This window comes from Amblyomma mixtum, chromosome 3, assembly GCF_055824585.1.
Source record: "Amblyomma mixtum isolate Tamu chromosome 3, ASM5582458v1, whole genome shotgun sequence".
In the NCBI taxonomy this organism is placed as follows: domain Eukaryota; kingdom Metazoa; phylum Arthropoda; class Arachnida; order Ixodida; family Ixodidae; genus Amblyomma; species Amblyomma mixtum.
The window spans coordinates 20,620,066-20,636,284 of NC_143014.1; the positions used below are offsets into that span (position 1 = coordinate 20,620,066).

At 47.0% G+C, this 16,219-nt stretch overlaps 1 protein-coding gene across 1 annotated transcript in view; it reads left to right on the forward strand.

Annotated features, from left to right (window-relative positions):
• The window catches only part of LOC149349397 (uncharacterized), a 68,210-nt gene that overhangs the window by 13,771 nt on the left and 38,220 nt on the right, over window positions 1–16,219 (forward strand). The window contains exon 2 of the mRNA XM_089576772.1: window positions 4,306–4,480. Within this exon, the coding sequence (XP_089432898.1) occupies window positions 4,306–4,480 (175 nt within the window). The remainder of the gene's footprint in view (window positions 1–4,305; window positions 4,481–16,219) is intronic.

Sequence of the window (16,219 nt, forward strand, 5' to 3'; positions counted from 1 at the left end):
TTTGCCTTATTCTCATTTCCCTGTGCCACGCTGACTAATCCTCTTATCTGAGTTTTACAGGTCCACCAGCACCTCCCCCCCGTCGCAGCCCCTTCAAAGACTTTGTTCATTACACACCCCCCAGATATAAGCCTAACGAATCAAGATTCACCTCCGTCCCCTTCCTGACACGCATCCCGAGCTCTCACACCACTTTCCTTCCCCCACCCGGGGCCTTCCTCCTCGGAGCGAAGGCCCTATTTAATCCCTGCCAATGATGAACGCTTTGCCCAGACGAAGACAAGTCCTCTTGTCGAAACGTTGGCTCAAGCAACCTGAGGGTTTCCCCTCCATTGTTCATTTTGTGATCACCTTATTAACGTTAGACGTTAGGGATATCGGCCTCAAATCTGCTAACGTCCGGTTCTGCTTGCCAAGTTTTGTAATCGGTATCACCACTGAATCCTTCCGGAGTTGGGGGTGGGGGCAGAGATCACTATTGCTCCAGTAATCGTTATTTTTCATCAGGGCCAGTTTGTGTGACTTAGGAAGGTTTAGAAGTGTTGAGCAGCGTACGCCATCCGGTCCCGGGCGCTATTATGGTTGGAGTCGTGCAAAGCTGCCTCCAGCTCCTAAGTGAAAGCGACGTCGTAGTCACGTGATATATCTGATTGAGGGTCCGCAGGCAGGCATCCACATTTTCAGGTTGCGGAAAAAAAGACGAAAAGCCCTTCGCTGCTTTTATAGCAAGCTCAGCGGAAATTCAATTTCAGGGCCATGCCTTGGAACGAGGAAATCGACCGCATGTCTTTAAGAAAAGCGCTAAATGTGTGCCATGTGCTTGAACGAGTGGCACAACAGCTGCCAATAACGGTGAACAAGGTGCACAGTATACTGCTCAACCTCTTTAGTAATGCACCAGTAAGCGCGCCTACGACGGGCTGGGCGACCCTATCGATGATATGCCTCAAAATGCGAGAGTCCGTCTTCGGGGAATCAAATTTGACTAAATGCTTTGGTTGTAGCTTTCGTTTTGACTTGGCAGCGTTGACCTGACCGAGGACCTCGTCTGGTCGTTTGGGAACGTCGCTCACCACGCGTCAGGCGAAAATCACCACATGAGACGGGCTCCTCTGTTTGATGTCTTTGTTGTAGTTGTGGCGCTTGTGCTTCCAGGGGCCCATGACACGACGACTGGAGAGAAAACACTGCATATTACATTATCAGCCCGAGTCCACATGGTTTTGTTGAGATGAGAAACTAGTGTTAGGTCTGGAGGGGGTCTTATTGGCCTCTGCGCTGGCTGAGGCGAGTAGGTAGCGTTAGCTCTTGGCGATGGTGAGTTTGGATTTGACAATGTGCTGCCATAGGTGTTTTTCCCAAGCATCTGACCAATGATATCCCCAGCGGGTGTGCATGGCGTGAAATTCACCCCCAATAATAATCCGATCACAGGGATATAGCGTGAAGAAATGTGCCAAAAAAGATATATTAACTCGACATCTCGTACGTCCCCAACCTTACGCCACAAACAGAGAAAGCCAAGGCTTGTTGGCCACCGTCTTGGGTAAGAACAGCTCTTGCTACCTGCTGCGGCTGCGTGCACCACGCGTATGTGTCAAGCTCGGAGTATAGCCGCGCGCGAAAGAAAAAGACGCATGCCCACGCCTGCCCATTGGCTACTGGTGCCGCATACCGAGGTCCTGGCCCAGGACGTCGGTGCTCTACAGAAGGGGTGCAGTAAGGCTTGTACCCTATTAAATTAGGCCTCTCTGTGCCAGTGTGCTGAAGCGAAATAGCCAAGGGAAACGTGAACGTGATCGACAGTCTCCTCTGAAGCCCTGCTTGTATGCGATGGACAACCCGGCAGTTCCATTCCAAGAGCCAGACAGGAGTATCGAAAGCAAAAATTATCATGAGTCTGCCCTCTAGTACCCGCTATTATTAAACTAGAAGGTGCATGAGATCGCAGATGTGTGGCTAACATTGAGCTCTTGCCTCGGAGAAACCTGTAGCGTTCGTGAGAGTGCAAGCACTTGATCACCTCGGCACGGACTGCTGGTCTTCATCTAAGCGTACAGTGCGCGAGCGATCTCTTGCGAGATGCGCTTCTGTGCCCTCGTGTAGTTCGGGGGTGTGAGCATAGGCCCGGTGTACGCGTTCCTGCTTAGATACCATCGCAGTATGCACAAAATGTGTTGGTGACGATGGAGTGGAGTTCTTTTTACCAGAGCTCACATGTTTGGGGGGGGGGGGGGGGAGCATTTGCGCATATCTTGCCCCTTTTTTTTACGTTCACCACCTGCTGTCCTAAGTAATGACTAACTTTCTGTTGCCAAGAGCAAGTGCAATGCCTCCGAGGATGGCGGCTGTGTACTTCCAGGGCTCTTGCGGCTAGCCTGCCTCAACTTTGAATTCCACGACCAAGCTTGGCTTGTTGCTGCCGCTCGTTTCATCGTGGTAACGGCGGAAAATTTCGTTCCTCGGAGTTTTGGTAGCATGTTGCCGGGCAGGTACTACGGGTTTTTGGCGACGTGGTCACGTCCGCAGTTGCGGCATAGTGGGTCTGCTGGGCAGATTTCGAGGTAAACATGTGCAGGGCGTCTGCAAAACGGCCATCGTCGTTAGTAGGCTTTTGGACCTCCCGTGCCGTACGTTGTGACAGGTCTTAAAATAGCTTATTGATGAGAAAGTATTACCAGTAGGAGTATGGTTAACATATGTAGTTTGCAGAGCAGTCTGGAGCCCTCAAACGTGATGAAAACTGCTACGTTTTTGCCCAAAGGCCTGGCATTAGTTATCCTGCACAAGTAGCAAGCTTTTCGCTTGTCAGCTCGTTGGCACGCTAGATGACGTCGTGGATATGGCCGGGCGAATGGTTTCATAAGCCTGTTCAGATGTTTCCTTTCAGGAAATTAAGAGAGAGATGATCCCTTGGATGCGTATGCTATTTGTCGACGGCAGACTGAGTGCTTCGTTCAAGAAGTATTTTTCAAAGCTTAAAGGCTCCGTGAATCCAGTGTGCGGTGAGTTGTCTGGGCGAGGAGAGCTTAATTATCCCAAAGTCTTTAACACTGAATGGATTGGCAGCTCTAGTTTTGGTCTTCCGCCGAACCGGTTGCCGATCATCCTCTTCAAAAAGGGGCCATGGGCGCCGAGGCGCAGCCCTGCAAGCGAAAATGCCATCAGCGTAGCGCACAATTATAGTTGCTTGGAGCCCCGCCACGGTGGCTCAGTGGTTACGGCGCTCGCCTGCTGACCCGAAAGAAGCGGGTTTGATCCCGGCCACGGCGGCGGAATTTCGATGAAGGCGAAATTCTAGAGGCCCGTGTAGTGTGCAATAACCCCAGGTGGTCGAAATTTCCGGAGTCCTTCACTACGGCGTCCCTCATAGCCTGAGTCGCTTTGGGACGTTAAACCCCAATAAACCAAAACAATAGCTGCTTGGAAGCAGTTAAGGTTTCCGTCGTGCTGCTTGTTAACGAAGCCGGCGTCTTCTTGAGGCAGGTGCCTAACGCAATCCTGAGCTTGTCGGCAAATTTCGAAGATGGAAAAGTGTAAAATTTTGCCTGAGAAGGGTTACTGCCAGGCACATTTTCCGTGTCAAGAAGAGAGAAGGGATTTGAGGCAAGTATCGGCGCAGCCGCTTGGCTGGATTAGTCATTCGTCAAGCGCAGTGGAAGATTCCGCCGCGTTAACTGTGCCTCTCCGAAGCGATGTTGGCGCGGCTGCTCGAGAGCCATGCTGGCACCGACGGCGTACGTATTGGATGATTCCGAATGGTCTTCTGGGGCAGTCTTCGAGGTGGAAGCCCTGAAAACGTGGTCCACAGGTAACCAGTAACACGATGGTGGTAGCCCATCTATTTTTGGGAGCCTATCCTAGAGAAATTTCCGGGGTCAAAAGCATTCCGTGCTTTGAAGGCGCGCTGAGGACTAATTGAATTTGGTCTGTATCGATAGATTACCGCGTCTGTTCTTGAATTGAAAACGCAGCTATGGATTGAAAGCAGGCTCCGCCACCACCGACCGTTTTGGCAAGGAAACTGTCTGCTTTAAACAAATTTTTGCGCACATCCTTGAGGCTAGGCTGCACTGTCACTCAGTTCCCGACAGGGATCACGGAGACCTTTCCGGTTCTGACGTCACGGGTTTGAATCGAGAGATGGGAAAAAGTGCTCCAGAATAAGTGCCACTTTTGCTAACTTTAGTGAAGTAGCCGCACAATCAATAAAATCAATAAAAGGAAAAATTGTATAGAGATACCCTCAGTGCGCCTGGCGCATTCGAGTGTCGCATGGAGTAAATAAGCACAGCACCTGTGCAGGTCCCTGGCAAGCTGGCGGCGCCACTTGGTGCCCACGGAAACCTCGGAAGATGGTCAGTGCCGAGGCGCCGAACGTCCAGCGCAGCAGCCGCCCAAGCCGGTGGCCGCGCCGGACCCCAGCGTCGCGGGAACCGAGTCCATCATGAATGTGCTGAAACGGGTGTCCGAGGTCCAGGTGCGTCACAGTGGCAGGCTGCAGCATCAAACTCGCAGCGCCTTAGCTGGTGTGACACGGCCATAATTCCTTCGTTCCCTTTTCGAGCTTCGAGTGCTTTCAAACAAATTCCGCACGCGAAGAAATCACGGAAGGGGGGGGGGGGGCTCAGGCTTTACACGTGGTCGCAGGATGCTAAACTGAAGCAGTAATGTTTGCCTTTACCGAGAGCAACCATGGGTAGTTTTCACGCCAAGCTAATTTATCTATTTGGTAAACTCTCAGGACAATAGAAATGAGCGAGAAACCTAAAACTATAAAGTTGCTTCGTGTCAACGCAAAGTAGGGAGAGCGCGATTTTCATCAAATAAGCTTGATTGCCAAACTGGTTTCTCGGCACTGAACACAGTGCTCTTCCTCTGACGTGGGGCGGGTTTATCTTGGGAAAGGCGGCTGCAGTGGCAAAATGGCGGAGACAGAGTTCCCCTCCTCCCTTCCTTCACCCTCCACTCAGTTCGCGCATCTGCAGTTGCAATCGATGCTTGCGGTTTTGTTCTCCCTGTTTTCGTGGCAATAATCGGCTGAATAAAGCGTTCTCCATTAATATAGCGAAATTTATTTTTCTTTTTTTTACGCTCTAAGAATTTGTAACGAAGGCTATCTAACGTGAACAAATGCGTGATTTTTCTATAAAGTAAATTATACTTAAAAAGTAAATTATAAAGTAAATATTGTTCAGTTTTATTTGCAATGCATGGGCCATTTAAACGCCCTTGACGCATGTTAGTCGGGCTGCACTGTTTGTTTGTGCTTCTGCGACCGCAGCGTACCCAATAAGCAGGCGATTGGCCCAGCGTCCGAGGCTGCATTTCTAACCCTGAGGATTTATTTTTGGCGTCGACGCTCCTGTCTTGATACATGGAAACGAAGAGTTGGTTTAGCTCGGCAGCTTGCCATCGGATGAGACGGCAACCAAAACCGGTAGTGAATAACTAGATACTGTTGATGCCAAAAATATCGCTCTGCCTTTCGACCAAAATTACAAAGGCTTAGTTATTTCAATTATATTCTTAAATGTCTGATATGTTCTCGTGAGCATACAACTCTGGTGTCTCGCTGCAGATCCCAACCTCGTGGTGCCTAATCCCGGTCATGGAGGCTCCATTTTGAAGGACGCGAAATGTAAAAAATTATCCGTAGCCCCAACGTTCAACTTCCGGATGCTAAAACCTAAAAAAATTGCATAAACTACAGCATATTAAGCATACGATGAAGAAAACGAGTCGTTTGGCAATTTACTTTATGTTATGTCATTACTTCAAAAATATTTCAACAAAATTAGGAGTCACTTTGGCGACTAAAGTGGTGCAAGGCGAAAGCCTGAGTACAGCATTCTGTCACGAATGTGGTTGTGAATGATGATTGAAGTGCTGCCAGCGAATGACGCGTCCATTGGCTGTCTGCGTGTGTTACTGATGTGTGGTTAACAAGTTAAGCTTCGCCTGTATGAGTGGAACGCGATAGCGTCTTGCAACGCTGCCAGGGAGTCCACAGAACGACATCGCCAATTCGGCTGTACGCCTTGCTGGACGGTAAATTTATTTTTTGAGGAAAGAAAATGTATCTCTCTCGCATATCTGGGTGGACACCTGCACCTCGCCGTAAGGGAAAGGGGGAAGATGGGAGTGAACGAAGACGCCGTATTAGCTAGACGCGCCTTTGTTCATTCCAAACCATTCAGCTGGCATTACGGAGTGGCTAGCGTGCTCGTATCGCACTCCGGAGACCCTGGTTCGATTCCCCAACTCGACCAATTTCGTTCTCGGTTTTATTGATTTATGCGGTCTAACTAGAAAGGTTAATTAGGCTATTTCATATTTATACTATTGTATTTCTATCCATCGTGTTCTGTCATTCACCTGTCAATTGTTGGAACTGTCTAGGATGTTCGACACAACGTATATGAAACGAGCGACGTCGAACTGAGTGGGGAAGTGCGTGGTGGTGGAGCGAACGCGGCTTCGTGCTTTTTTTCAGCAGCGTCTCCTTCCGAGGACGCTGTTGTCGCTGCGGCGCGCGTCTTTCTTTTCTTTTCCTCTTTCTTCTGACCTCTTCATTCTCCTCTATCTTAATTAGGCTAATTGATTAATTAAGCAATTAACTAAACTCCGTCCAACTTAGTTGGAGCATCACTATACGATCCCTTTGATTGGTTGCATGGTTACTAGCCAAAGTACAATTGGCCCCATTTGAAATTCGCGCACTGTGACGTCACGAGCATTTCGACCAATTGAAAAGCGTGACATTTTCTGTCGACAACTCCTGCTTACAACGATGAGGCATTAAAGGCTTCCGCCTTAAAACATCAAAACACATAACGTCCGAAATCCAGAACGTTGGCATATCACTGGCTGTCGCACAAACTATGGCAAGCAGATGCTTCACTACAGGCTTCCTGTTTTACTCAATCAGCACTCACGCAATAGTCGGAAAGATTTTACAGTTGTTTCCGTGCAACAGTTCCGTCAAACGTTTTTATGAACAGTTTGTCTATGTCTTCATTTAGTGCTTTGTACATGATGTACTTTGATTCCTTTTGTGCTTTTTAACTCAAGTTTCATTCATTTTTTATTTATTGATGTAAAAAAATCAATCAGTTGATTTATCCTGCGCTGCCAAATGCCGTCAGTAAGGGGGAAGTCGCCCCGTCAAGCTGCTCTCTGAAGCAGCTTTTTTGCGGCTGCTCCTTTCCTTGTAAAAGAGGAAAAATAAACTATTATTATTATTATTATTATTATTATTATTATTATTATTATTATTATTATTATTATTATTATTATTATTATTATTATTATTATTATTATTATTATATTCGGCGGTCGGGCAGGTCGGGCGGGCAGTCGGCGGCGATTACGTTGCCCAAAGCTGACAAATTGTATTTCAACAAGCGGTGCCCTGGATGCGGTTCCCGTGATAACCGGGATGCCACTATCACCCTCGTCGCAGAAAACGTTGCGTCGCAGCTAGTCGTCCTGCCGCTTCTGGCGGCAAACAGCAACTTGGTCTGAAAACCTGAAGTCATCTGAAAACTACTTAAAGCAACGGACAACGTGGGATCCTCTGCCGTCGGCGGCGATTACGTTGCCCAAAGCTGACACATTGTATTTCAACAAGCGGTGCCCTGGATGCGGTTCCCGTGATAACCGGGATGCCACTATCACCCTCGTCGCAGAAAACGTTGCGTCGCAGCTAGTCGTCCTGCCGCTTCTGGCGGCAAACAGCAACTTGGTCTGAAAACCTGAAGTCATCTGAAAACTACTTAAAGCAACGGACAACGTGGGATCCTCTGCCGTCGGCGGCGATTACGTTGCCCAAAGCTGACACATTGTATTCCAACAGGCGGTGCCCTGGATGCGGTTCCCGTGATAACCCGGATGCCACTATCACCCTCGTCGCAGAAAACGTTGCGTCGCAGCTAGTCGTCCTGCCGCTTCTGGCGGCAAACAGCAACTTGGTCTGAAAACCTGAAGTCATCTGAAAACTACTTAAAGCAACGGACAACGTGGAATCCTCTGCAGTCGGTGGCGATTACGTTGCCCAAAGCTGACACATTGTATTCCAACAGGCGGTGCCCTGGATGCGGTTCCCGTGATAACCCGGATGCCACTATCACCCTCGTCGCAGAAAACGTTGCGTCGCAGCTAGTCGTCCTGCCGCTTCTGGCGGCAAACAGCAACTTGGTCTGAAAACCTGAAGTCATCTGAAAACTACTTAAAGCAACGGACAACGTGGAATCCTCTGCAGTCGGCGGCGATTACGTTGCCCAAAGCTGACACATTGTATTCCAACAGGCGGTGCCCTGGATGCGGTTCCCGTGATAACCTGGATGCCACTATCACCCTCGTCGCAGAAAACGTTGCGTCGCAGCTAGTCGTCCTGCCGCTTCTGGCGGCAAACAGCAACTTGGTCTGAAAACCTGAAGTCATCTGAAAACTACTTAAAGCAACGGACAACGTGGGATCCTCTGCAGTCGGCGGCGATTACGTTGCCCAAAGCTGACACATTGTATTCCAACAGGCGGTGCCCTGGATGCGGTTCCCGTGATAACCCGGATGCCACTATCACCCTCGTCGCAGAAAACGTTGCGTCGCAGCTAGTCGTCCTGCCGCTTCTGGCGGCAAACAGCAACTTGGTCTGAAAACCTGAAGTCATCTGAAAACTACTTAAAGCAACGGACAACGTGGAATCCTCTGCAGTCGGTGGCGATTACGTTGCCCAAAGCTGACACATTGTATTCCAACAGGCGGTGCCCTGGATGCGGTTCCCGTGATAACCTGGATGCCACTATCACCCTCGTCGCAGAAAACGTTGCGTCGCAGCTAGTCGTCCTGCCGCTTCTGGCGGCAAACAGCAACTTGGTCTGAAAACCTGAAGTCATCTGAAAACTACTTAAAGCAACGCACAACGTGGGATCCTCTGCAGTCGGCGGCGATTACGTTGCCCAAAGCTGACACATTGTATTTCAACAGGTAGCGTATCGTTTCCTTTGCCTGCATTCTTAATTTGAAGTTGCTGCTGACTGCACTCTGTGTACGCTCTCTACATGTTACAATGTCTAATGATACAATTGAATGCATTGCTTGCCACAAAGCAGTGCACGATGATGGCAAGTTCATGACCTGTGCTAATTGTACGCTATCGTACCACTTAGGTCAGTCATGCTCCGGAATTGCACCCAGTACCTTCAATACAATGGGCCCAACCAAAAGGGACATGTGGGTGTGTAAAACATGCAGAGCAGCAAAAAAACGCGCTGGTGGTTCCGACTCTCAGGTGGATGCATCCGATGCTGATGAAGGTGCAGGCATGGATTCAGCTTTGTTTTTGGAACTGCTCGAGGTAAAGAAGAGTCTAGAATGTCAACCGGAGCTTAACAAAAAGGTTGACTCATTGCTCCTCCTGAAAGCCGAAGTTGTCAGCTTAACCCAGTCAGTTCATGAACTGGAGGACGCGGTGACTTTTCTAGCAAAACAATATGATTCCATTCTTGACGAAATGAAGACCGCCAAGGAACAAGCCACGTCTAGAGATGCTGAGATAACCGCCCTCCGAGCAACAGTTCAGGCACAAGCCGAACAGCTAGAGCGGCTACAGGTTGACCTTAATGAGAGCGAGCAATACAGCCGCAACATGAACTTAGAAATCCATGTTCTGCCGGAAAAAGAGAACGAAAATCTGAAGGAAGTTCTAAATGATATCGCTGAAAAACTAAACCTTCAGAAATTTTCCCTGTCGGAGGTTGAGGCGATTCATCGTCTTCTGGGAAAACGTGACTCCATTCCGAGGGTCCTTGTGCGCTTCACTTCTATTGCTGCCTGAAACAATTTGTTCGATGCCCGTGGAAAGCTTCAACAACGTTCCGAAGCTGGTTCGCTTGAAAAGATATATTTGAACGAAAACCTGACAAGAATAAACCGTGACTTATTCTGGCGTGTTAGGACAAGAGCAAAGCAAATGGAGTACAAGTTTGCTTGGGTGAAGCGTGGCAAAATTTTTGTGAGAAAGAATGAAGGATCGTCCCTTCTTCGAATAATCAGACAATCAGACTTGGATAACATTGTGTAGCTATCATGGCTAACACGTGCTACCAGCTTCCACACTTTCAGTCGTTCAAGGACACTTTTCGTGTGAGCGTTGACAATGATTTCACTGCTGTAAATACCAATATCAGGAGCCTTCGCAAATACTAGGAAGAATTCAAGCTTGTCGCTACGTCAGGAATAGGTTTCATTGATGTATTCGTGCTGACAGAAACCAATACTTCAGATGCTTGCTTGCGCACATTTTGAGTGCCAGGCTATCAGAGTCGTTTTGTGACAAGGCCTCACCGTCGAGGCGGTGGAATCGCCATATTCGTAAGTGATAAATTTGATGTTTCATCAATGGACGTGAACTTTGCGCATGCGGAATGTTTAGCGCTGAAGATAACTTGTGGTGCCCGGTGTGTAAATTTGTTAGCTTTATATCGGCCGCCGTGCTCTAGTATCACTCGATTTTTGTTAGAGCTCGAGAAAATATTGAACCTCTTGAATTCCGTGGAAGAGATATGTTTGGTGGGCGACTTAAACATAAATACATTGTGCCCTGCAATGGGCACCGTTTCCGATTACTTGTCTCTCCTGTACTCTTGTGGTTTAATAAGTACGACAACAGTTCCCACTCGTGAGGAAATGGTGAACGGTCGTCTAACTAGTTCATGTATAGACCACATTGTCTTCCGTGCTCCTAACTATTCCTTTGCCTCCTGTGTTATTTTACAGCGCTTCGCGGATCACTATCTGGTTGCTTGTCGTTCGTCTTCTTTTTTTCCTTTATCAAATGCTTCACGAAGCGCTGTTCCAAAAAACATCATCTATATCACTATAGATGACCATAAAGTCTTATATAGCTTGATCAGCAGTTTTAATTCGTTAGCCATAACTGAGTCTAATTCGCCAGAGAATGTCTATAGTATCTTCTGCGACCAAATAAGAAAATTTGAGGGCAATTCTAAACGTGTCGTAATAAAAAAGCGCCGAAGAGATTATAACTGGTTGACCGCTGACGTAATGCGTGCCATTTCATACAGAGACATACTTTGGAGACGATGCAAACGTGTACCAAAAAATCAAGCCTTACGACTGGAATATAAAGCCGTAAGAAACAGGGTGGTCGCTCCACTAAGGTCCACGAAGCGCCAGTACTTTTTTCAAAAATTTCGCCAGTCGTCACGGAATGCCGCTAAAACGTGGTCACTGATAAACCATCTTCGTGGCAAAAATTCCGCAAGTACCTCCTCGCTTTCTTTATTTCCGGGAGATTGCATCGAAGTCGCTAATAGCTTTAATCGTTTTTTTTTTCACTGTCCTCAGAGAAAGCATCTTCCAGTCGGACATACCAATGCACGCTGAAAGAATCAAACTCTGCGTCCGCTTTTCTAGCCAGCATTGCGAAACAAGAACTACATGATATAATCTTTAGCTTCAAGCGAAATAAACCTCCTAGTATTGACGGCTTGTCAGCAGATTTTCTCCAAAGGAATTTCTAGGCATTTTCTGGTGTCCTGATTTACATGCTGAACGGTTTTCTACACACTGCGTTTTTTCCAAACTGCTATAGTTAAGCCGCTATTTAAAGGAGGACATAAAGACGACATGAAAAACTATCGACCCATGTCGATCTTGCCTATACTTTCCCACATAATCGAAAAATTTCTTTTGAGATCCATGTCATCCTTTGTTGAAAAATTTTCTATTTTGTCAACCCGTCAGTTTGGGTTCGTTCCCGGTCGTGGTACTGTAGCTCTTCTGGAAGAGTTCTCAGATGAACTTTTCTCAGCTTTCGATCAAAATTTGTTCAGTGTTGCTTTATTTTTAGACATTTCAAAAGCTTTTGAAACAGTTCATCACGGCATTTTATTAGAAAAACTGTACTCCATGGGTTTCAGAGGTCCGTTTTACGATGTGCTCAAGAATTATCTTTCCGGTCGATCACAAGTTGTTGTGTTAGACGGGATGACAAATGTAAGTAGTAAACTTCCATTAAAGGCCGGAGTTCCGCAGGGCTCCATATTATCACACCTTCTGTTCAATCTGTTTGTTAATGACTTATCCGAAGTAATTTCCAAAGGTATAACATTTCAATACGCCGACGACACTGCTCTGCTTTCCAAACATTTTTCTTACAACACGGCCATTACTAATCTCCAGAATAACATACACAAAACAATAACTTGGTTCGCTTTAGTTCCACCACTAATTTGATGTCGCTAGCACTTGGTTCTGGACCGCATTCAGGCTCCGGCTTCGCGACCTATTTAAATTCACCTTGCTGTAGTGGACGACATTTCTGGGACATCAATTTCAAAGTGCGTCATGTAGCTTCCCGAAGCCTACGTAGTACCATTCGTTTTAAGGTACCGCGTTCCTCAACAAGGTATGGGGAAGCCAGGCGCTGTGTTTACGTTCCCTAAATTTTTAATGATTTGCCAGAGCAGGTGCTTTCCGCAACATCAAAAAAAAGCATTAAAAATCATGGTTCAGTCATTGTAACACGGTTCCTATTTGTCTAAATTTTCATGATCAGGCACGAAGTGTTAAATTACTATTGTGTTAACGTAGGCTCTTGCAGTTTATTTTTATCTCTTGTTGATGTCACTTTCCTGAACTATTACACCTTGGTCACTACTCATTTCGTGTTATTGTTTTGATATGTTGCGTTAATATTATGGTCATATTTCATGTTTGTATTGCACGTCCGCCTGCCGACTTTGCCGGGCCCAGTCCCTCAAGCCACTAGATGCTTTGACAGGCCCGTTTCTTTATTCTGTATATACTATGTGCAAGAAAAGATATTATTATTATTATTATTATTATTATTATTATTATTATTATTATTATTATTATTATTATTATTATTATTATTATTATTATTATTATTATTATTATTATTTAAAGTTCTTTTTTCTGCTCCCGCTTTCTCAGAGCCTTCAGGGACCGCCGGGTAAAATTCGATGCAATTTGGGTTCTAATGACATTGCATGAATAAAGCTACATCTCTGTTGCTTGTTCTTAGCGTTTAATGGTTACGCCAGCTGCGCACCTTACGCCGCAGATCGACCTACACATGCCGGCACCGTCACTTCGCTAGCGTGGGTCGCCAGCCGGCGGACCCGCCGGAAAGAATCGCGGCGGTGGTTTCCTTCCAAGTTTACGCACGGTTTCCTGCCGAAGAAAACGTGTCGTTTGCAATGGACGAGCGGAATATTGCTTAAAATCTTCCCATTCTGCACCGAAAAGCGAAGAATCGACAAACACTACATAAACGAAGCACGGATTCTAGGATTTACTGCGTCACAGTTGCCTAATGGCAGTTGTGTTTTTTTCTTCGCCTTTTCACGAGTGTACTCACTACCTGTCTCCGCAGAAGTTACATAGATACACGGCCGTCGGGCAGGTTTACTTGATTTGGCTGCACTAGTTCAGAGAGCGCCTTCGATTCTTTCAGTTGGGCGCAAGCCTCCTGCACCTAGCTATTTCTTTTGCCATGGTTCAGCGTGAGCACAGAATCTTTCAACTGCCTCGCGGCGAATACAGTACGAGTGCAGCGATGGCCGCTGGCGTATGTGCCGAATGCGTAGCAGGGCCGACGACGATGATGCAGCCCCACCTCAGCGACGATGAAGAAAAGAAGTCAGTGTTTTTTTTTTCAATCCTGACGGCAGCGGCTACGTGTATCAGGCAGCAGGTGAGTAACGTTGCACGGCCACCCTCTGGGCAGCGCTTGGAAAACAGCACACACGCAGCCTTGAGCGATAGTCTCTTTTGCGTTTAAATGCTTAAATAGACTGATGCCTGCAATTTCATTACAAAATATGTCCCTTGCTTTTTAAAGTTGGTCATGTACAGCCGGCCAAATCTTTAGCTGGCATGCGTGACGGCCGCGTTTTCCGTGCTCCTGCTGCTACTGCTGCTACAGACATGATAGAACTAGAAGAGCTATCGAAGTTAATAAATAAGCGCAAGGTAGCCGACATAAGAAAGTTTAACATGGAGAAAATCGAGCATGCTCTAAGAAACGGAGGTAGCCTAAAATCAGTGAGGAGAAAACTGGGCATAGGTAAAAACCAGATGCATGCGCTAAAAGACAAACAGGGCAATGTCATCAGCAATATGGATAAAATAGTTGAATTAGCCGAAGAGTTCTACACAAATCTATACAGTAGCGAATGTAATCATCACGTTACTGAGGGAGGCAGTCGAGCACAGCAATGGGACATCCCGCCAGTAACGAAGGAGGAAGTAAAGAAAGCCTTAGGAGCAATGCAAAGAGGGAGAGCAGCTGGTGAGGATCAGGTAACAGCAGATTTGTTGAAGGACGGAGCAGAGATTGTGCTACAAAAACTAGCCACCCTGTATACGCAATGCCTTGTGACCTCGAGTGTACCAGAAGCTTGTAAAAACGCTAACATTATCTTAATGCATAAGGAATGAGACGTCAATGACTTGAAAAATTACAGGCCGATCAGCTTACTGTCTGTTGGCTACAAAGTAGTTACTGAGGTAATCGCTAATAGAGTCAGGACAACCTTGGACTTTAGTCAACCAAATGATCAGGCAGGCTTTCGTAAAGTATACTCGACAATAGACCACATTCACACTATCAATCAGGTGATAGAGAAATGCGCAGAATATAACCAACCCCTATATATAGCTTGCATTGATTACGAGAAAGCATTTGAGTCAGTGGAAACCTCAGCTGTCATGCAGGCATTGCGGAATCAGGGTGTGGAAGAGTATTATGTCAAAATATTGGAAGATATTTATAACGATTGCACAGCTACTATAGTTCTCCACAAACTCAGCAATAAAATTCCAATACGGAAAGGTGTCAGGCAGGGAGACACGATCTCGCCAATGCTCTTCACTACCTGCTTACAGGAGGTATTCCGGGGACTGGAATGGGAACAGTTGGGGATATGAGTTAGTGGAGAATAGCTGAGTAATTTGCGATTCGCTGATCACATTGCCTTGCTACGCCACTCAGGACAAGAACTGCAAAGCATGATCAATCAGTTAGACAGGCAGAGCAGAACGGTGGGGCTAAGAATTAACATGCAGAAAACCAAAGTAATGTTCAACAGCCTAGCAAGGGAACAGCAGTTCGCAATTGGTAGCGAGGTGCTGGAAATTGTAAGAGAATATGTCTACTTAGGGCAGGTAGTGACCGCAGATCCGGATCATGAGAGGGAAGTAACTAGAAGAATAAGAATGGGGTGGAGCGCATATGGCAGGTTCTCTCAGATCATGAATAGTAGCTTACCAATATCCCTGAAGAGAAAAGTATACAACAGCTGTATCCTACTAGTACTCACCTATGGGGCAGAAACGTGGAGGCTAACAAAGAGGGTTCGGCTTAAGTTAAGAACAACGCAGCGAGCTGTGGAAAGGAAAATGATAGGTGTAACGTTAAGAGATCGGAAGAGGGCGGAGTGGGTGAGGGAACAAACGCGGGTTAATGACATCTTAGTTGAAATCAAAAGGAAGAAATGGGCTTGGGCAGGGCATGTAATGCGAAGGCAAGATAACCGCTGGTCCTTAAGGGTAACGGAGTTTATTCCAAGAGAAAGCAAACGTAGCAGGGGACGGCAGAAAGTTAGGTGGGCGGATGAGATTAAGAAGTTTGCGGGGATACAGTGGCGGCAACTGACAAAATACAGGGTTAATTGGAGAGACATGGGAGAGGCATTTGCCCTGCAGTGGGTGTAGTCAGGCTGATGATGCTGATGCTGCTAACGGAGGGAACTTGCAAAAAAAAAATCAAATCTATGGACAGGCTCACTAAGCCCGCGCTTAATATTGAGCTTTCCGCCAGTTTGCTTCATCGCAAAGCGTCGCAGCGCACAAAAAGCGGTGGTCGCGCATGCCGGCTAAAGATTTGGTCGGCTGTACGTGAGCAGCGCTTGAACGCAGCAGTATGCCGGCGGTCAGGCTGTATTTTTTTTCTTCGACAGAAGTTATGAACTCATAGATATTAAAAACGTGTTGAAGCTCGTGGTGGCCCGTGCAGTGTGAAATTTATGCTGTCAAAATCTGCTGTTAACGCTTAAAACTCTCCTCGCTGCAGACGGGAAGGGCTACAAGCTCAAGTTTACCCAAGTGATTACCGACGCAACACCGCCGTGCCAGGCAACTCCTGGACGCCCTGCGAGTGGAAGCTACT